At 39.4% G+C, this 21,101-nt stretch overlaps 2 protein-coding genes across 3 annotated transcripts in view; one reads left to right on the forward strand and one right to left on the reverse strand.

Annotated features, from left to right (window-relative positions):
• LOC138072744 (ceruloplasmin) overlaps positions 1 to 3,426 on the forward strand; it is a 45,575-nt gene extending 42,149 nt beyond the window's left edge. Inside the window, exon 19 of the mRNA XM_068963890.1 lies at positions 2,799 to 3,426. Coding sequence (XP_068819991.1) covers positions 2,799 to 2,815 — 17 coding nt within the window. The 3' untranslated portion in view covers positions 2,816 to 3,426. The remainder of the gene's footprint in view (positions 1 to 2,798) is intronic.
• A 1,054-nt stretch (positions 3,427 to 4,480) lies between these two features.
• Positions 4,481 to 21,101, reverse strand: part of HPS3 (HPS3 biogenesis of lysosomal organelles complex 2 subunit 1) — a 41,771-nt gene continuing 25,150 nt past the window's right edge. For both annotated transcript variants that reach the window (XM_068965245.1, XM_068965237.1), the window contains 9 exons: positions 20,844 to 21,025; positions 19,617 to 19,797; positions 18,206 to 18,439; positions 17,054 to 17,239; positions 16,528 to 16,716; positions 14,946 to 15,053; positions 11,001 to 11,207; positions 9,884 to 9,974; positions 4,481 to 5,294 (listed from right to left, as the gene is read on the reverse strand). In XM_068965245.1, coding sequence (XP_068821346.1) covers positions 5,167 to 5,294; positions 9,884 to 9,974; positions 11,001 to 11,207; positions 14,946 to 15,053; positions 16,528 to 16,716; positions 17,054 to 17,239; positions 18,206 to 18,439; positions 19,617 to 19,797; positions 20,844 to 21,025 — 1,506 coding nt within the window. In that variant the 3' untranslated portion in view covers positions 4,481 to 5,166. The remainder of the gene's footprint in view (positions 5,295 to 9,883; positions 9,975 to 11,000; positions 11,208 to 14,945; positions 15,054 to 16,527; positions 16,717 to 17,053; positions 17,240 to 18,205; positions 18,440 to 19,616; positions 19,798 to 20,843; positions 21,026 to 21,101) is intronic.

Genomic DNA, 21,101 nt, shown 5'->3' on the forward strand with positions numbered 1-21,101 from the left:
TCTGAAAAAAATGTATATGTATATATATATATATATCTGAATCATTTTGCTACTCACCTAAAATTAACACAACATTGTAAATTAAATATATTTCCATTTTAAAAGTTGAGATTAGAAAAAAGAAAAATTCTTGCTTTATGGTTGCAGGCTTTGGTGTTTCCTGAGTCTTCTGAGTTCAGAGCTGTTGGAATTGGCAACAGCAAATCCAATGAGGGGAAATGATGTAGAGAAAACAACTCCTTGCACTTCCCCATCAAACTGGCATAAAAGGGAACACATAAATGAAAGAAAATATAGAAGTATATATACTTCAAATACTAAAAATCACTGAAAGATTACTCACTGGTACAAATGAAGGTTTCTGTTCCTGTTCCTACACAAAGACCTCATAATATGAAAAACTACTTCCATTAAAACCCTTTATTACAAAGTGTGGTACTGAGAGCATCAGAACACCAAAGATTCAGACAAAACATCAACCATTGCATGTAATGCCAGTAACTGCTGAACAGAGCAGAGTCAGAGATGAGAAAGAAAACCTTTCTTTAGAAGGTTTAAAGAAAAATAGCACACATGGAAACCACATGAAAGTATCACCCTGTTTAGGGAAATAATCCAGAGTGAAGGAATACGGAGGCAGGCATTCTGGAAATTCAAGTATGCAAATGGCTGATATGCAGAGAAAGCTGCTACAGGCTAAACCTACACAACAGGGACAAGGAAAAGATTCCTCTTGTAGGATAAGCCCAGGAGGAGACGAGGGAGGTGACTTTGGTTAAGGTGACTTTGCTTGGTTAAGAAAGGGGAAACTGTTTTAAAAGTCCTGCTAAAAACTATGGAATAAACAGCAAATGTGAAGGCAAAACATGAGTTGGAAAAAAAGATTAAAGAGAAATTTGGCTTTTCAAAGACTGAAAGAAGCAATTATGAACAAAAAAGATAGTTTGAATGATTCACAGAAAAATGGGGAGCCACATTGGTCAGTCTGAATTATCTTTAAATGAAAGTCTGATAAAGCTTTGGCCAAGTCTACCTTGATTCTAAATCTTAGGAGAATTTCAGCCTACCATGACACAGACAAGGGAGAAAATCAAGTATAGTGAAAATTTTCAATAATATGCACAGGGAGACAGACAATTTCCTCCACAAAGAAAAAAATATCACTGGAAAAGAACTCTGGATATCCTGTCATGCTTAATGTAATGCCTCATTTCCTCTACCCGAGGAAACATAATAAAGATCTCCCCTAATAAATACAAACAGTGCTTTGTTTAAACTGACACTGCCACAACAGCCAGATAACCTCTCAAAGCTGTCTGAGGAGAAAAGCTTATTTAGCTTTAAGTTCCTGATACACAGCGAGTGTATATTCTGCACTTCTAGTAGATGCCCAAATCCAGTTCAGTGCTCTGCTTGGCAAATATCTAACCACATACTAACCCAATAAAAAGGAATTTTTAACTTTTTTGGACACCATGTCAGACTTACAGAAAAGTTGCAAGAGCAGTACAAAAAAATCCGTGTTTTTAACCCAGATTCCCCAAATGTTAACAGTTTGCCCAGCATCATCTATTTTCTCATCCTTTCTCCTATCTCCCTAACCACAAAGACTACAGATACTGTAAATACATATACTCCTATTTCCTGAGAATAAGACTGTTCTTATAAACACAGTATACCTACCAAAATCAGGACCCTTTTCGTGTTTCATCAATTATTCTACTCATGTTCCGCACAGAAAGAGAAGCTCCGATTCATGCGCTATGTTTGGCGGACACGTCTTCTTGTCTCCTGGGTCTAGAGCAGTTCCTTGGTCTTTTGTCTTTTACCACTTTGACATTTTTAAAGAATACAGGGCAGTCACTGTGTAGAATGTCCTTCAGTTCTGGTTTGTCTAAGGTATTCTTGGACTTTCCACACGGCTCGGTGGTAAAGAATACACCCTCAATGCAGGAGAGGCAGGTTCAATCCCTGGGTTGGGAAGATCTCCTAGAGAAGGAAATGGCAACCCACTCCAGTCTTCCTGCCTGGAGAATCCCATGGACAGAGGAGCTGGGCGGGCTACGGTCCATGGGGTCGCAAAGGGTCAGGCAAGACTCAGTGACTAAACAACAAGGTTTCCTCATGATCAGATTCAGGTTATTCATTGTTTTTTCTCAGCACATACATCAAGAGACAAGATGCTGATTTGCTCACTTCCTGGTTGTGTTCATTTTGAGCATTTGATTAAGGACATATCTGCCAGGTTTCTCTACTATAAAGTGACTATTTTTCCCTTTATAATTAATAAGGTTCTTATGGGAAGGAAAGTTAATTTTTCTTTAAATAAAGCAGTACTAGAATGAGAGGCAGAGAAGGCAATGGCACCCCACTCCAGTACTCTTGCCTGGAAAATCCCATGGATGGAGGAGCCTGGTGGGCTGCAGTCCATGGCGTTGCTAGGAGTCAGACACGACTGAGCAACTTCACTTTCACTTTTCACTTTCATGCATTGGAGAAGGAAATGGCAACCCACTCCAGTGTTCTTGCCTCGGGAATCCCAGGGACGGGGGAGCCTGGTGGGCTGCCGTCTATGGGGTTGCATAGAGTCAGACATGACTGAAGCGACTTAGCAGCAGCAGCAGAATGAGAGGTGTGTTTTAAACATATAAAGAGCAGAAAAATATAAATGAATCAAGAATAACTAAACAACATAACCTTAAAAAATTAGAATACATTTAAAGCACCATGTGCTAATCTTTTTAACTGTATGATATATGCTATTTTTAATAATGGTCTTAAAATTTCTTTTTCTATAGAGACCAAGTCTGGATGAAAGAAATAAATTGGTGATAAGTGGAAAAAAAAGAAAAAACAATGATTTGTAACAATGTATGTGAAAGTGTTGAATAGAAGGCTTACTTTGGAATGGCTATAAGCATTAAAAAAAAAAGACTGAAAATACACATGCCATACATTTGTGCAGAAAACTGTCACACTGTTTCATATGTAAAGATCAATAGACTGTATTTTGACACGACTGACTCCAATACATCTGGTAATATAACTGATTAATATAGGTGGTTCATATCACCACTATTAGGTAGGGCTTTACAAAACTTTATTACAAAAAAAATCTATGACTAGATATTGTCCTGGACAGTCCTTAAAGGATCACTATTAAAGATTCAATGATTTCAATAAAAATAAATAAGATTCAATGAAATGTTTCTAAAATTTGGCTTATCAATCCTTCTAATGTACTGTTGACTTCATTCCTAATGGACCAGTGGACAAAGGGGCATCGATGTAGAGGAAGTAAAATAAAAAATCAAACAAGACAAAATAAAATAATAACAAAATTTCAAAACAGTGAGACCAACATTGAACTTCTAATCTACATAACTGTAAGATAATTTTGTGTTGTTTTAAGCCACTAAGCTTGTGATGACTTGTTACAGCAGCCATAAAAAATCAATAGGATACTCTTCTAAGATGTACCATTTATTTTATGTCATGCATGCTAAGTTGCTTTAGTTGTGTCCAACTCTTTGCGACCCTGTGGACCGTAGCCCATCAGGCTGCTCTGTCCATGGGTTTTCCCAGGCAAGAATACTGGAGTGGATTGCCATTTCCTTCTCCAGAGGATCTTCTCGACCCAGGGATCGAACCAGTGTCTCTTACGTCTCTTGCATTGGCAAGTGGGTTCTTTACCACTAGTGCCATCTGGGAAGCTATTATATATCAATTATACCTAAATAAAGCTGTTAAAGGAGTTTCCCTGGTGGCTCAGAAGTTAAAGAATATGCCTGCAATGTAGAAGAGTTGGGTTCGATCCCTGGGTCAGGAAGAACCCCTGGAGAAGGGAATGGCTACCCACTCCAGCATTCTTGACTGGAGAATTCCATGGACAGAGGAACCTGGTGGGTTACAATCCATGGAGTCGCAAAAGTTGGACACAAATGAACAATGAACACTTTCAAAGCTGTTAAAATTTTTATTTTTTTTAAACATTTTTTAAATAAAATTAAAATATTTTAGTTTTAAAAGATTTAAAATATCTTAAAAATAAAATATTTATTTAAACATTTAAAAATAAAATGTTCCCTATCTGAATTTTGTGAACCCTTGAAGTCAAAAGGATGTTAATCTGGAACTGGAAAAAGACAGAGTTGAGAAATAATCTATAAACTAAATTCTGATAAAAACAAACACTGCCATCATGAGAAAAGTTTTTATGATACGGTTGTGGAAACACCAAGTGAGTAGCATTTTTGCCCAGTCTTAACTAAGGTCAAGCACACAATCAGTGAGCTGAACTTGGACTCAGAATTGTCTAAGAGGCTAAAAAAGAAGACACAGGTCTTTATATTTCTTTATTTTTCACATACACTCTAGCTAAAAGAGCAAGAGTACACATCAACAAAAAATGGAAACAAAACTTTGACTGAAAGACATGCATTCAACAAATTACTTAAGTAGCCAGACAAGAAGAAAGTCAGCTTTGTAAACTTTTATTTCATTTGATTCAGAGAAACTCAACATGAGCTTGGAAAGTAACAAGAAAATAAAGTTTGATATCTTTTACTGTGGGAAAACAATAAAATCTCTCTCAAGGAAAATTACTGTTTTTAAAAGTGACACAGTAGAAAAATCTGGAAAAATCAAGAAGGTTGAATTCTGGACTACTTGGAAGGACATTCTTCTGAACACACTTACAAACTGTTTTATGTTCCTGGGATGAAAAAGACTGGCGTGGCTCCAACAACAGTAAACTGATGTTTCTTGGTATAAAAGTCAGCCTCTATCTTTCAAAATATGTGCTTTCTTTGAGGGAATTCCAATGTCTTGTAGCTTTTTAACATTCTGGACAATTAAATGGACTCAGGTCAAAAATTATGAAATTAGTAATAACACTGAGGTAAGTAGACTGAAGCAGAAGGAATTGGCAACCCACTCCAGTGTTCTTGCCTGGAGAATCCCAGGGACGGTGGAGCCTGGTGGGCTGCTGTCTATGGGGTTGCACAGAGTCAGACACGACTGAAGCGACTTTGCAAGCAGACTGAAAACATTTGCAGTGTATGTACATATTCAATATAAAAATCCTTTATATATATATTTTATACGGCATTCAGCTTTTCAAGATTCAGTGCCATGTGCCATTGTGGCACCTTTCAAATGATACTTTCAAGTCAATGATTTCTTTCGACTGCAGTAAAGAAGATACGGCAAGAAAAATGCTGCAGTGCCATCTTCTGGGAGGACGTTTAAGAAATCCCTTAGTTCTAGTTCCACAGCAACAACTGACAGTGTTTCTGTTTGTGAGAAAGAATATCTGAGTTAGAACTGAGATTCTGCCTTTCACCCAATTCTCTCATCACTCAACCAGTGAGAAGCTGATTCAGGTGACAAAATGTTGTAACTATGGTAAGAGAGAGGAAAAAAAAAACCAGTCTTTTAATTCTAAAAATGCTTTACAGTTCTAATAATTTACTCTCTCCAGAATCATTTGTAGGAAAATACAATCAACTGAACACTGTTTTTAATGTTAAGACTATATTGCAGCTCCTTTATAGACTGTCTGCATGGCGCTAGCGGTAAAGAACCTGTCAGCCAATGCAGGACACTCAAGAGACACAGGTTCGATCCCTGGGTTGGGAAGATCCGCTGGAGTAGGAAATGGCAACCCACCACAGTATTCTTGCCTGGGAAATTCCATGGACAGAGGAGCCTGGCAGGCTACAGTCCATGGGGTCACGAAGAGTCAGACATGACTAAGCATGCATGCATGCACACACGAGTATGTGCATGCCCGAACACACACACACACACACACACACACAGAGGGCATTAACTGTTAGATGAAAGTGAAAGTCAGGTTGCTCAGTTGTGTCCGACTCTTTGTGACCCCATGGACTGTAGCCTACCAGGCTCCTCTGTCCATGGGATTTTCCAGGCAAGAGTACTGGAGTGGGTTGCCATTTCCTTCTCCTGGGGATTGTCCCCACCCAGGGATCGAACCCAGGTCTCCCCCACTGTGGGTAGGCACTTTACCATCTGAGCTAGTGGGAAGCCCTAAGTGTTAGATGCCATTTTACTAAATCTGTTCCTCTCTATTGTGATTTTCATGTTAATAAGCATAAATCTGTTTTCAAGACCATTTACTTTTTTTCTCAAACTGCAAAATGTGTTCTAATGAATATTAAATATTAAGGAAATTAGTAAACATTTTTATAAAGGTAACTAATTTTATGACTCTATTGTTCTTGATACACACAGCCCTCTGCTGGGAAGAAAAGGGAATGACATTTAAGAACAATGTTTCTAAACCTTCTGCAGTGCCATTCTCTGTTTGATTCTTACATGCCTACCACTTATCCTATTCGCAGAGTAACTGAAATATAAAAATTCCTGCTCAGGTATGTGTGCGTCCTTCCAAAGCCAGCTGTCCAATATACACAATCTAAATCACCCCTTACACAAAGGAATGACATGCTCTTGTTGCTAAAAAGGTAGTGAATGGTATGACAGGAACATATGAGAAAGATGCCTGGCTCTGGAATCAAGACAGACTTGGGCAGGGATCACTCTTCGACTTACGCTCTGGGTGACTTTGAGAAGGTCAAACTCCTGAGTCTCAGATTCCTCATCTATCATGTAGTGGTACCACCTACTAGCTTCCAGAGTCCTTGGAGAATTATTTAAAAGACAGTGATGCATTCTGACATACTGACATAAAACAGAATCTTAATAAACAATAATTACTAACTAACTTGCAAAACTCATGAATTATCAACACTTTCCTATTAAACTAGTTTATTTGGTCTAAATGTGGAACCTGTAAGAATAACCTACATACAAAAAAACTGATTTGGGAACCACTGTAATTATAGAGCCAACAAAAATCTTGCCACTGCCCTATTCTCCTCTTCTGCCAATTAGTGAGGGGCTTATACAGGCTAGGACTTCCCTGGTGGCTCAGATGGTAAAGAATCCGCCTGCAGTACAGGAGACCTGGCTTCGATCCCTGGGTTGGGAAGATTCCCCTGGAGGATGGCATGGCAACCCACTCCAGTATTTTCTGGGGGGGTTCCCTGGTGGCTCAGAGGGTAAAGTGTCTGCCTACAATGTGAGACACCCAAGTTTGATTCCTGGGTCGGGAATATCCCCTGGAGAAGGAAATGGCAACCCACTCCAGTACTCTTGCCTGGAAAATCCCATGGACTGATAAGCCTGGTAGGCTACAGTCCATAGGGTCACAAAGAATCAGACACGACTGAGCGACTTCACTTTTCACTTCACTTATACAGATTACAAGAACAAGGTCAATATCATAAATCTGTAGAGTACTTTAAATTCTCCAGTGCATCTAGAAAATACGTGTTGAATGTTAAAAACGGTTATCTCTGGCTAGAATTTAAACTGACTTTTTAAACTTCATAGTTTACTACAGTGCTAGAACTTTTACTAAGCACAGTTCACTGACTCAAAAATAGTAATAAGTATTTCCGCAAAACAAGCCAATCACTAACCCCAGTTTTAGTGGCTCTGTTTTAGTGCAGTGGTTCTCAACAATTACAGTTTTGCCACACCCCCACCCCCAGGGACATCTGGTAATGGCTGGAGACATTTCCATTTTACCTGGGCAAGTGTTACTGGTATTTAGTGGGTAGAGGCCAGGGATGCTGGTAACATCCTACAATGCACAGGAGACACCTACACACAAATTATCTGGTTCAAGATGTGAGTACTGACAAGGCTGAGAAATGCTGCACTAGAAAGAAATCCAAGCTCCTAAGTATACTGGTGGTGGTTTATTATATTAAACTTTATATATCTACATTATATTTATATTAAATATATTAATAATGGTATATTATTAATATATAAATCCATGATCTCCATCTCAACCATACCATCTTGCAATTTTTGCCTAGCATTCTACTCCACAGTCAGTCTTGAACTTCTCATTAGTCCCAGGCACTTAAAAAACTGGCTTGCCTCAGGCTTACTCAGTAAGTAGAAGGCTTGGAACTCACCTCCAATTCTAACTCCAATCCTGGTCTCTTCTGGATATACCACAGGCGCCAACAGAAAGACAACTCCCCCCTGCCCCCCCAATAAAAATGGACTTGAGGTTATTCAGGTGTCTTCCCTTCAAATCAGTAACTAGTTATAGACTCTTCCTATGGAGAAGCACATTGCTGGCAAGGAAAGTGTAACATGAAAAATGTTAAAACACGATTCCAGCCCTGAAGGTATTACATACAATCTGATAAAGGTTAAATCGCACACAGCACTTAGTTCTGTGAGCCACACACACACTATATGCACGTGTGTGAACACACACATATTAAAGATACAGAAAAATGAACATGTGGAGGAATGACTATGGTTAAGTTACGGGTAGAGAGTTTGTGAATGAGGATCAGAAAAGGAAGAAGGAAGAGTCTTGCCTAAAATAATGACACTACTGGGGTGTGAAGATGTGAGGTACCTATCCCAGAAAGAGATCCACCAACAAGAATAATCAGCTCAAAATTACATGATGCAGATGGGACTGGGCAATCAAACAGCTGACACCGCTGCTGCTACTAAGTCGCTTCAGTCTTGTCTGACTCTGTGCGACCCCATAGACGGCAGCCCACCAGGCTTCCCTGTCCCCGGGATTCTCCAGGCAAGAACACTGGAGTGGTTTGCCATTTCCTTCTCCAATCATGAAAGTGAAAAGTGAAAGGGAAGTTGCTCAGTCGTGTCCGACTCTTAGTGACCCCATGGACTGCAGCCCACCAGGCTCCTCCACCCATGGGATTTTCCAGGCAAGAGTACTAGAGTGGGGTGCCATTGCCTTCTCCACACCTGACACTGCTACCTTGTAAAAATGAAAGTATCACACAGAGAGGTGGGTAGGACAAGTAGTATGAACGTTCCTCCTTGTCTTCCCAGTCACATACATACATACACCTTTACTTAAATGAGGATCTCCAGAAAAGCACCATCCAATGGCCACTAGCTTTGCCTAACACTTAAAGTCAGTGACCTCAGCTGGAAAATACAATTCCCACACTGTCAACTTCTAATATTTTAGGCACATTGGTATCAATAGAACCATACCTTTGTCATCAAGCCAACAATTAGCAAGTGATATTAACACACAAGAGAAGAGAAACAAAACCATATAGCTATCAATATTTATAAATGACTATAAATTATAAAAATTCAAACAGTAACTACCTTTTCTATAAAATACTGTGTAATTTAGAGATACTAAGCATCTAAATTTTTGAGAAACTTGTCATTCCTCAGTACTTGGTTATAATTATGACTAATAATAATAATCTTAATTTCCTGCATGAGGTAAATTAAGCACCCAGATCATTAAAACAAAATGGACTTGTCTTAATGGTTATTCCAATTTTTAAAATACTGAGGCTGTGAGTTTCTCTATGATAAACTGTTAAGTGTTTGAAAAAATTAACTTAGAGGAATCAGCTCTAGAGCTAAAAGTGAAGTGAAGTGAAGTCTCTCAGTCGTGTCCAACTCTTTGCAAACTGCATGGACTGTAGCCTACCAGGCTCCTCAGTCCATGGAAATTTTCCAGGCAAGAGTACTGGAGTGGGTTGCCATTTCCTTCTCCAGGGTATCTTCCCGACCCAGGGATCACACCTGGGTCTCGCGCATTACAGGCAGACACTTTACCGTCTAAGCCACCAGGGAAGCCCAGGGAAGAGCTAAAAAATACAAATGAATAAGGTAAGCTCTCCGGGTAATTCTCAGACCCTCAAGCTCAGACCCTCTTCACCATACTTGAGAATCACATAAAATACATGAGAAAGCAAGGTTTCAGCAAATTATGGAAATGAAGACTCCCAAATTTATAATAAAGCAAAAAAGATTATTTTACCTTTTAGTGATGATAAATAAAGTTGATATTTCTCTCCACCACATTTTATTCTCTGACAAAGTTCAGGCAGCAATTTTTTCCACCACAAAGTCTATCTTGGGAAAAAATGAGTACTTTTAAAGTTTGCATTTTATACTCAGATTTCCAACAAGAAGAAAAAGATTGTGCAAGGAAGCACAGGGCAAAAATACATCAACTTGGTTAAGGCAAAGACTTTGTTCAAAGTCTTCTGCTTAAACTATAACATAAGTCAGATTTTTACCTTGAAAATCTTAACAGTATGTACACTGTACATATATATGTACACCACTATTTTCAAGAAGAAACATAGGCATGTCTTGTTTTCATCTCTCAGGTAGCAGGAAAGAAGGAACAAAAGAAAAATTTCTAAAATCAAAAACTCTTCTAATCTCTAAAGACCAGATAATCCACAAAAGATTTTCTCATCATTCATTATGTTTTCAAAATCTTCAGATAATAGCGGACTTCATCTCCAAACAAGAGATTTTTAGTGAAAATAACATACCAGCACAATACACGTTAACAGCCTCTGCTGCTGCTGCTGCTGCTAAGTCGCTTCAGTCGTGTCCAACTCTGTGCGACTCCATGTGTCCTCCCACCAGGCTCCCCCGTCCCTGGGATTCTCCAGGCAAGAACACTGGAGTGGGTTGCCATTTCCTTCTCCAATGCATGACAGTGAAAAGTGACAGTGAAGTCGCTCAGTCGTGTCTGACCCTCAGCGACCCCATGGACTGCAGCCCTCCAAGCTCCCCCGTCCCTGGGATTCTCCAGGCAAGAACACTGGAGTGGGTTGCCATTTCCTTCTCCAATGCATGAAAGTGAAAGTGAAGTCACTCAGTCGTGTCCCACTCCTAGCGACCCCATGTTCTGCAGCCTACCAGGCTCCTCCGTCCATGGGATTTTCCAGGCAAGAGTACTGGACTGGGGTGCCATGGTACTCAAAACATGTAACATATTAGACATACATGCTCTTTTGACCCACATAGTCCTGTGAGGTTGGACTGACATAATCTGGCCCCATTTTGCAGATAAGGCAACAAAATTATCATTTGATTATCACATATAAAGACTAAAAAACACAATCTGAAAAGCATACCCGATTCTCTTCTTTCAGCTCGTGATTAGCATATGGGATGACTGCCTCAGGGCATCTCTCTAACAGCCTGTCTATGCACTGCTCATACTCTTTCAAACGTGTATGACACAGAACATGGACGCTGAGGCCAGCAACAGTATCTTCTGAGAGTGGCTCCAAGAATGGAACGATGGAAGCTATGTCAAATGAAGGACCACATATAAGAGACTATGAACAGAAAAGTGAAATGTTATGGAATGAGGCACCCAAAACACTAAAGCACAACATAACAGAACACAAGTTTTTTAAAAAAGACTAAATCTCATTTGTCAAAAAAAGAAAAAAACACGCAATTTTAGAGCACACGCTTGCTTGCTTTGAGTGGACTGCGTACTTAAATGAATGGGAAAGCTTTAAGACTTTATCCCAAGGACATAATCAACATGGTGGTCAAGATTTATGTCCAATGATGTCAACTCAAGAATATCCGTAATATTGAAGAACTAGAAGAAATCTAAACATTCATCAAGAAGTGATGAGTAAATAAATTATGGTACATTCAAATGATGGAATATTTTGTAGCTATCAAAATTGTTTTCAAAGGCAGTTAAGGACAAAATGCTGCTCATGATCAAATCAGTAAAAAAAAAATACAAAATTATATTCAAAGCATGATCAATTCTGTAAAATCTATATAGGTACATGCCTTTGGAAGAGTACTGAAATTTGAAATAGAAACCAGTTCACTGCATAGAAGGATAAAGCCCACTTCTGCTTTCTTTTTCACACTTTCCAAGGTTTCTATAATACACATGTACCATATAAAAACCAAAAATAAAATTTAACATTTAAGAAAACTAAGCAAACTAAGAACTAATAATTTGTATCAATACCATTTGCTGCAAGCTAAATGACTTAGAGCAGCTGTTATTTCAGGATTCAGAACGTGACCAACATTTTACTTTTAAGCATTTAAACTACTAATATTAATACTACTTTTGATTATACCATCAAAATAATCTCTGCTTCCCCTTTATTCTGGATAAAAATGAAATAGTCATATCCTGATTTTCTTCTTCTTTTATCCTTTTTACTACAGCATCTTCTCAGACTCACAGGAGAATGTGGAACATGAACTATCCATTTACAGTCAGCGTTATGATTTTACTCCAATTATCGAAGAATGGCTAGGAGAATAAGGTTGGTCTGTTTCCTTCCTGCAATATTCACTTTCATCTGAATAATTTTCTGACAGTAACATAGCAAATATGAAATAAGATGATTAAAGTGAAATGAATCAAAGCTTGGTACAAAATGGGTTACCCAGGAACTTTTAGATAGTTGAATCCATATCATCAAGAAGTTTAAAAATAAGAAACACCAGACACAGAATTCCCTGGAGGTCTAGTGGTACGTCCACTGCAGGGGGCACAGGTTTGATTCCTGGTTGGGGAATTAAGATCCTGCAACTTCAAGATGTGGCCGAAAAACAAAGTATTACCAGACAACCAGACATGCATCACTGGATAAAAAATGGCCCACAGGTTACTACTACTCTTTAAAATACTCAATGTTGTCTGCTTCTCACCAGTGTGTTCCTTTTTTTTCCCCCAATATTGGAAATGGACTCTCCACCCTCAACACAGGCACTATTTATTCCCTTTTCTGATCTCCTTGGGACTGGAATTCACAGAATTGTCTACACGATCACACCTGTGGCTCCAAGAGGGGGGAAATGGCAAAAAGGTGAGGGGAGGGGACCAGGACAATTCTGGTAAAAGGTAGGCATTTACTAGCTACTGTGTTCTAAACGCAGTAGTGCTTTTTTTTTTGACACATAGATTGTTTCGATAGATTTTATAGATAGATTTATAGATTGTTTTTATATTAATTTTTGCACAAATATACTATTACAATGTTTTCTGAGGACAAGTGACACAGACATATTAAATCTGTGTGGTGGTGGTTAGCTGGTGGGTAGAGGGAAGTCATACAGTTTTGATAAAGCTCTCCAGGTGATTCTGAATCTCATTCTGAGGTAAGAAGAGATGAGATCTTTTTGTTCTTGATAGTTCTTTTTTTCTAAATGACAAGATTGATTGACTGACCCCAGATAATTTAGAAAAGAGTTAGAGTTAGGAAAAGGATTTAGAAAAATTTAGGCTAACTGAACCTTCTGTCCTGTATCAGTAAACACTCCCTTTTAAATACTTTAAAATGGATTCTAAAGGTCAATGAATTATACTTTTTCAAGCCGAGACTTTAAGTATGCTTTGAAGCTTTATAGGGGATACTTAACAGCACATATTATGACTTTAAATATATAATTAACACATATATTCTAAGAGGGCAAGGTCTTGCCTGCCTCATTCAATGCTGTACATCAATAACATTTATAGTTTATGATCAAGGACTATTTGTGGAATGAACACATCTGAGATTCAGCCCTCAGCAACCTCTGTATCATAAGAGTACTAGAGATAAGAACCTGCAAGAATCTTCTTTGGCAATTAAAAAAAAAAATGTAAGTAATTCTCTATCTGGAGACATCATAGGCTGTCTAGAGGCTAAGACTAAGCAATATGGTCTCTTGAGTTTCCCTTCCTGACCTCCACTCCCAATTTGACATTTTGGTTTCTAAAAGCAGTAACTACATTTACACCAAGTTCCCAGCATAAATCAGGGGTTGCAAAAAGCCTTTAACAAGGCCAAACTAGATGACGAAAATGCACAGAGGCAGCTGGGTATAAGGAAAATGGACGCCAGACACTCCGCCTCTGAACCAGGGAGACTGGAGACAAGCGTGAGCTCGTCAGGCAGCCAGGACTGCGTGAGCCCTGCGTAAGGAGAGAAACCACCAGGGGATCCAGCCCACAGGTCTCAGGCAGTGAGCGCCGGGGATTACGGCTGGATGAAAGTGCTGCTGAGGTTTTCAAAGAGAAACTTGAAACTGAACACTTCTTCATTTGAAATCTCAGCTTTCACATGTTAGCAGACAAAACACAACAGATGTGAGCATTATATTCAGTCCTCAGGCCGCTGACTCCATCAAATAAAATCACATACACATGCAGCCCAGCCCCACCCACCAGGTCAAATGTGGACTTCATTTCTCACTTTCAGTCAAAACACTGTCGAGGTCAGAATTCTTGCGGGATGGGCTACATTCTCTTGGTCGTATTTCTTACTTGAAAAAAAATCTGGGCACATGTTGCCCATGGCTGATCTATGTCAATGTGTGGCAGGGGCCACCACAGGGTTGTGAAGTGACTGTCCTCCAATTAAAATTAATTAATTAATTTTTAAAAAAATCTGGGACTTGCCTGGTGGCCCAGTGGCTAAGCTCCAAGCTCCCAGTGCAGGAGCCTGCGTTCGACCCCTGGTTAGGGAACTAGATCCCACATGCCACAAGGAAGACTGAAGATACCACATGCTGCAACTAAGATCCATGTAGCCCAATATATAAATTAATAAATATCTGGGGGGAAAAACTCTTTAAGGAACCAGATAAGCTGGCCACTTTAATCTATTTCCTATAAGATAGATAGGTGTGCTTGGCTTGGGCTAGAGGCCTAAACTGTATGAGTGAATGCTAATATTAATAAAATTAATTAACTAAATTAAATTTTTAAAAAAAGTGAATCACAATGAAAACAACACGAAGCATTTGCCGTACTTTTATTTCACAAAGCATTTTCAAGCACATCCTGAAAATGAGGCAAGACTGTCACAGGACTCGGTGAAGCTCACTCGCCCACCCACCAGCAACAAAACCAGCCTTCCTTCAGCAGTTTCAGGCAGAAGCAGCAGGAATTCCCTGCAGAGCTGCTGAGGATGCCTCACTATAGATCTGTCGCCCAAACTACATACTCTCAGTTAACAGCACAACCGGGAGCTTACCAAATTTAAGTCCTATACTATGTTATAATATACAAATTCATAAGAAAAAGAGGCATCTTTATTTACCTGTAATTTTGAAAGGTCTTCCATATAATTTTTGTCGACTAAAGATTCGGATGAGATTAAGACATTAACCCATGGATTTATTAAGCCATAATGACTACAGGTGTTTATCTAAAATGTAAAAGAAATTTATTGTAAACAAAGTACAATAAAACAAGGTCTTCTTCATCCATCCCACAAAAAGTAAGCAGTCTCCAACTTTCTGCTGTGTCCCAAAATTAGTTATACATTTTCTTGGGAATGGGAACAAAGTCTTAGAATGTATTCCCCTGGGAAATGTTTCAGCCTTGCTGCTTCTTAATGAACAAATCTTTACTAAATATTTCCTAATATTTTAACTTTCAAAAGGGTGCAAAGAGACAGTTTCTAACAAAAAGGGTAATACTTCTTTTAAGCTAATTACATTTAAAAAAAGTTAATAAGGGACTGCCATGGTGGGCCAGTGGTTAAGACTCCACGCTTCCACTGCAGGGAGCACGGGTTCAATCCATGATCAGGCAAGTTTCTGTGTGCCATGCAGCGTGGCCAAAAAAAAAGTTAACAGTAACATTGAAAATGATTTTTATTTCTACTACTTTCCTTGGGAGTCAAAACCTCTTCCACAAGTTCTGAAGAGAATTCCCATAAAGACTCCCTTATTCAAGAAAATCCACATTGGCCTTGCATCCGTAAGGGGTAAAGGGGGTGAGGAGAACAGGAAGCATAAGAGCAGAGTTGTCAGAGCAGCTCAGACTGCAAAAGAGCTCTAGTCTGTGCAGCCGACAGGAAGTGGAAGTCTAGGGAGGAAGTCTCTCTCCCACAGGGCTTCTGCAGTTCCTCTCCCAGCAGGGAGGTCTGCAGGTGTCTCTTCTCTCACGTTCTACTTCATGACCATCACCTAAGGGAGTGCAGATGGGTTTGGGGGAAAGCCCTATTCTCCACACTTTGGCTACTGAGGTACCACTACAAGGAAATAATAAAGGAGTGGTAGGAGGCTCTCCTTAGAATATAAAATTTCAAATGTGGATATCACTCACAGGCAAGTTATAGGTGTGTTTTTAACTCCTGCTTAAAGAAAGAATCTGGTAGGACTTCCCTGGTGGTACAGTGGATAAGGATCACCCTGCCAATGCAGCAGACATGGGTTCGATCTCTGGTCCAGGAAGATTCCACATATCATGGAGCAACTAAGTCCATGTACCGCAACTACTGAGCCTGTGCTCCACAACAAGAGATGCCACTGCAGTGAGAATCCCCTATACTGCAACAAGAAAGTAGCCCCTGCTTTCTGCAATTAGAGCAAATATGCACACAGCAATGAAGATCCAGTGCAACCAAAAATAAAATAAAATAAATAATAAAATTTAAAAGTCTGGTAATATTATGTTTGATGTTATACTGTTAAAAATAAGTGACATTATCATAATGTATGAAAGTGAAAGCGAAGTCGCTCAGTCGTGTCCTACTCTTTGCGACCCATGGATTGTAGCCCACCAAGCTCCTCCATCCATGGGATTCTCCAGGCAAGAATACTGGAGTGGGTTGCCATTTCCTTCTCCAGGGAATGTACATAAAGTTTGATCACTGTACTATTCCGTTATCTTACCAGGTCCTCTGATGTTCTCAATGGTGTGGTGTCAGGAGGCTGCCTCTTCGATAATCTCCAGATGTACTGTGATGTGAGCTTGAAAAAAAGTTCCTGAAGCACCACATCTGGGAGACAGGCTACCAGCTGAGCTTCCCAAAAGTCCACTAAGAGCTGAGGGATCGTGTCTCCATCTTTACCACAAAGCACCTTGAGAACAGTGAAACAAGCCCCTACGGCTCAGATAAATATAGCGCTGATCAAGTTACAGCTGGTCTAAAAAGCACTCCATCATGCGGACCACGTGTTCAACAATTTATCCACTAGCATTAGTGCCATGGGAAAAGCCAATTTAAACATTTTAATATACTCCAGTTGCATGAACAGAATTTTTCAAGAAACATTTTTTTAACCTGTATTTTTTTAAGTGATTATGTGTAAGTCTGGTATTTCAATAAACAAATGAAAACTTGCTTCTCTTATTCTACTCCTCACTTCCCATCAGCTTCATCAGGCCATCTAAAATAACATGTTCAAAGTGACAAACCTTAAAGAAGGAATCTGCTTCTTCAATTCCAATTTTGTTGTTCTTCTGTAAGGCCAGGACTGAAGCCACAAGCAATCCAGGCTGAGTCTCCTTCAAGTGAACTGCAAACTCAGTTGGAACAATCTGTCCTTTCCTCTGCTGAATCAGTAGCCGAGGTTCCAGAATGAAGCCACATACCAACTTCATCTTCAGATTAAAAACAAAACAAAATTTAGGAACCGAATATACATTGCATTCATCTTGGAAATACATGCTACTGCATTCAAGAATCACTGATAAGCCATTAACAATTTATTATAATCTCAATTTTTAATTTAACTACAAAGACAATTCTAAGAACATCATTAATAACTGTCTTCCTAGAAGTTATTAACATAGTTAAGCATCAAAGTGTCATATATTATAGACAGCTTTAAATTTATGTCTATCTAGGATTCTTCAAAATTATGAAAGTTCATCTTCCTAGAATTCTACTCTTCAAAGTAGAGGACATGTCAGTGTTGACTTGCTCTCCTCACCATAACAAAATGTGCCATTTGTGCAGCAATAAAGAACTCCTGCTCTTCTTGGTTACACCTGAGCAATAAGTACTCAGCTAATGTCACTTCGTCATTTCTTCCTCGACTGATTAACCTCTTTGGCTCATTTCCCTACAGGGCCACTCTTCCTGGGGGAAGCCGCCTGGGAAGCCACCATTCAATCCCCAGTCTTTCACAGTCATTTGTGATATTCTCAACTGCTGGATGCCTAAGGCTCAAGGTTAACATCCCACTTGCTGTACTTGAATATATATCACTGTTCTGTTTTTAGGGACACACCCCATACCTCCTCGTGCCACGTCACACTGTCAGCTTAGGGCAGAGCCTATATGCTCTTCAGTACCAAGCGCTGTGCTCTGAATAAATCTGACACTAAGTTGAAAAGTCTTTGGATACCCCTAGCTACCATTTATCATTTATTATTCTTTTTCATTTCCAAATCCAAAGCCCAAGCACTCCCACTTTGGGTCACTTCCTTTTAATATAATATTAAGTCTATTTTCCTTTACCACTAAGGAAAAATGAGCTACACAGAAGCCAGAAAAAAGCTAAACACCTCAGGACCACCGGGTCCTACGTTAGCTGACTATTAATGCTAGGTACGGAGCCATACCTCTGAATGGCTTTTCATTTCATCCCTGTGCATGTCAAGATCTCCCATTTTCAAAGCCATTGCTGCCTTGGCCAATGTCACTAAAACTGATGAAAATCCAGAAGTATCCAGCTTCTTTAAATATTTTATGGCCGTTAAAGGATCAATATTCTTCATAGAAGGACTACAGAGAATATGTGGCAGTTGCTTTGGCTCAGCCACATAAAACATCTGAACTACTTTTGCTGACAATTCCTTTGGTGAGCAAAACAAGAAATAAAAGGTCAGTCAGCCGACAGAAAGCACAAAATCAGCAAAAAAATAAAAAAAGGATAAAAAAGTAAGATACAACATTCCAATTAATATAAAATTTTGTACTATGTTTTGATTTAAAAAGAGAGTTGATGATGATAGCATGGGAGATCTAAGGTGACCTAAAATGATCTCTTTGTACCAAACTGTGGTCAGTATTTCTAATACTAACAGGTGTTCAGAAGAAGAAAACAAATACTGGATTAAATTCCACTCAAAAGTCCATTATAAAGAATTACTACTTAGTACAAAATGTACTTAATATTTATAGAAGAAAATTTCATTTCTCTTAAAACCTTAAAATATTTGCAATCACAATACCCAACTCTGTATATCTGCATTCAACTATTTAAAAATACACAAAAGGGAGGACATCCCTGGTGGTGCAGCAGATGAGAAGCCACCTGGCAACTCAGGGGACACAGGGTTAATTCCCGGTCTGGGAAGATCCCACATGCTGTGGAGCAACTAAAAGCTCATGCACCACAACTACTAAAGCTCATGCTCCGGAGCCCAAAGGCTGCAACTACTGAAGCCCAGGGACCCAAGAGCCTGTGCTCCACGAGAGAAACCACCACAATGAGAAGGCCATGTACCACAACAAAGGCCAGCCTCTGCACAGTGCAACGAGGGAAAGCCTGAACAGGAACAAAGACCCAGAACAACCAAAACATAAAAAAATACACCAGGGGCTAAAAACAATTCTTAAAAATGTCACTGGGCCAGGATTTTATAAAGAAGTTTTAGACACTTGGAGAGAGGGGCAACTAGGGTTTTGAAAAGGGCTGTGGATGAGAAGGCAGGCAAGGCCCAGGTTCTCTGACATTCTTCTAAAGACATGCCACTGATGCACTGGGCAGGTCACTCAAGCACAGTGGACCACATCTCCCTGTCTATGTAATGAGAAAGTATGAGAAGATGATTCTAAGTTCTTTTTCAAGCTGTAATTCTATGAGTATTATTAATGAAGAAAAAGTGCACCCTAGTTACCTTTTTTAGGAAAAAAGACTATGCTACCAATGAAAATACTGGGAACTTAATTTTTTAAACAGAATTGCATAAACAGCTAAAGTGAAAAGTTAAAAATATTCGATCTAATTAAGCAGGAAGTTGTATTCACTTCACTTAATTCTTCATCCAGGTTTTCATAAAGTGAATGATTAATGTAGAAGATTAATCCCCGCTCATATTTCTGTGATCCATCCTCTACTGCCCAGTCCACTCGGTCCAAAACTTCTGCCATAGACAAACCAGACATCTTATAGTATGGCAAGGCCAGGTGGGAATGCTGGGTTTCAAGCCTAAAGGGAAGGAAGTGGGAGGAAAAAAAAACCCCTCAGATTTGTCAATTTTAAGTTTGGATGTCTAACACATTTGATAATAAACCAGATCATGCTTTCCAGAAGACACAAATACTTTTCTGTGGCCAACAGGAGCTGGAACAAATTCCTAAGGTTTGTTCTGCAAAGTCATTCTAACTAATATAGCTTCTTTTTGCTTGCTCATAATAAAATCAGAGAAACAAGTGAATTTTAATATTCATAATGCAGCTCTACAATAATAGTGTTTATAAGCAGGAAAGTGGTAGTTGCTCAGTCATCTCCGACTCTGTGTGACCTCATGGACTATAGCCCGCCAGGCTCCTCTGTCGATGAAATTCTCCAGGCAAGAATACTGGAGTGGGTAGCCATTCCCTTCTCCAGGGCATCTTCCTGACCCAGGGATTGAACCTGGGTCTCCTACACTGCAGGCAGATTCTTTACCATCTGAGCCACCAGGGGAAGACCATAAGTAGGAAAAGCCTTTCATTAATTCATGACTCCCGTGGTTCAAATAAGCCTTTAAAACAATTATATTAAAAAAAAATTGTAAAGATCATTCTCAAAAATAGAAATCATTCTTCTTCCTAGTGTCCTTTTCTGACATTATAAAACCATTGATTACTAAGATTAAAATCACAGACTGTCCAACTAGGATCTCTGCCTCAAAACTAATAGGCAATAGATGAGTAATACAGTTGTCTCAGGTCATTGGTCATGCCCCACCACCACCCAAAGGCCTGAAAAGAAACTTCAAATTTCTAAATTTGAAGGAGACATAAACACTGCTCATCTAATAAACTATAAGTCCTTGAATAGGAACAGGTCATGTTTATCTCTCTAAGCTTAGCACAGCACCTGGCACACAGGATGTGCTCAACAAGTGCTGTGGAATAAATGAGTAAATAAATCACAGCCCCTCATATGTTGTCCCATTTGTCAGGGAACTGCCGGAGGTGGAAACGTTGGTAAGTTACACCTGAAGCTCAGGTGGCTTCTTTAACGAGCTTCCAAGCAGCATCACCAACCTGCTATAGCAGTCGCCAAGGTGCCCACAGCTTTCTTTAAATGCTTCTAAAAGCTCTGCCTTTTCTCCAGGTTCCAGCTGACTGGCATCCATCAGGGCCGCTCTCACTAACAAGTGAGCCTCGCTGAGAAGGTGGATGCAGCTCTGGGTTTTTGCAGTCTTGTAGGCATTACTGTAGTCTACCTAACACACAAAGAAGGCAAGCAGTTCATGATGCTGAAAACATCGCCCCAAAGTTTCCCAGGTCTATAAGTTGTTT

This window comes from Capricornis sumatraensis, chromosome 1 (assembly GCF_032405125.1).
Source record: "Capricornis sumatraensis isolate serow.1 chromosome 1, serow.2, whole genome shotgun sequence".
NCBI classification, from domain to species: domain Eukaryota; kingdom Metazoa; phylum Chordata; class Mammalia; order Artiodactyla; family Bovidae; genus Capricornis; species Capricornis sumatraensis.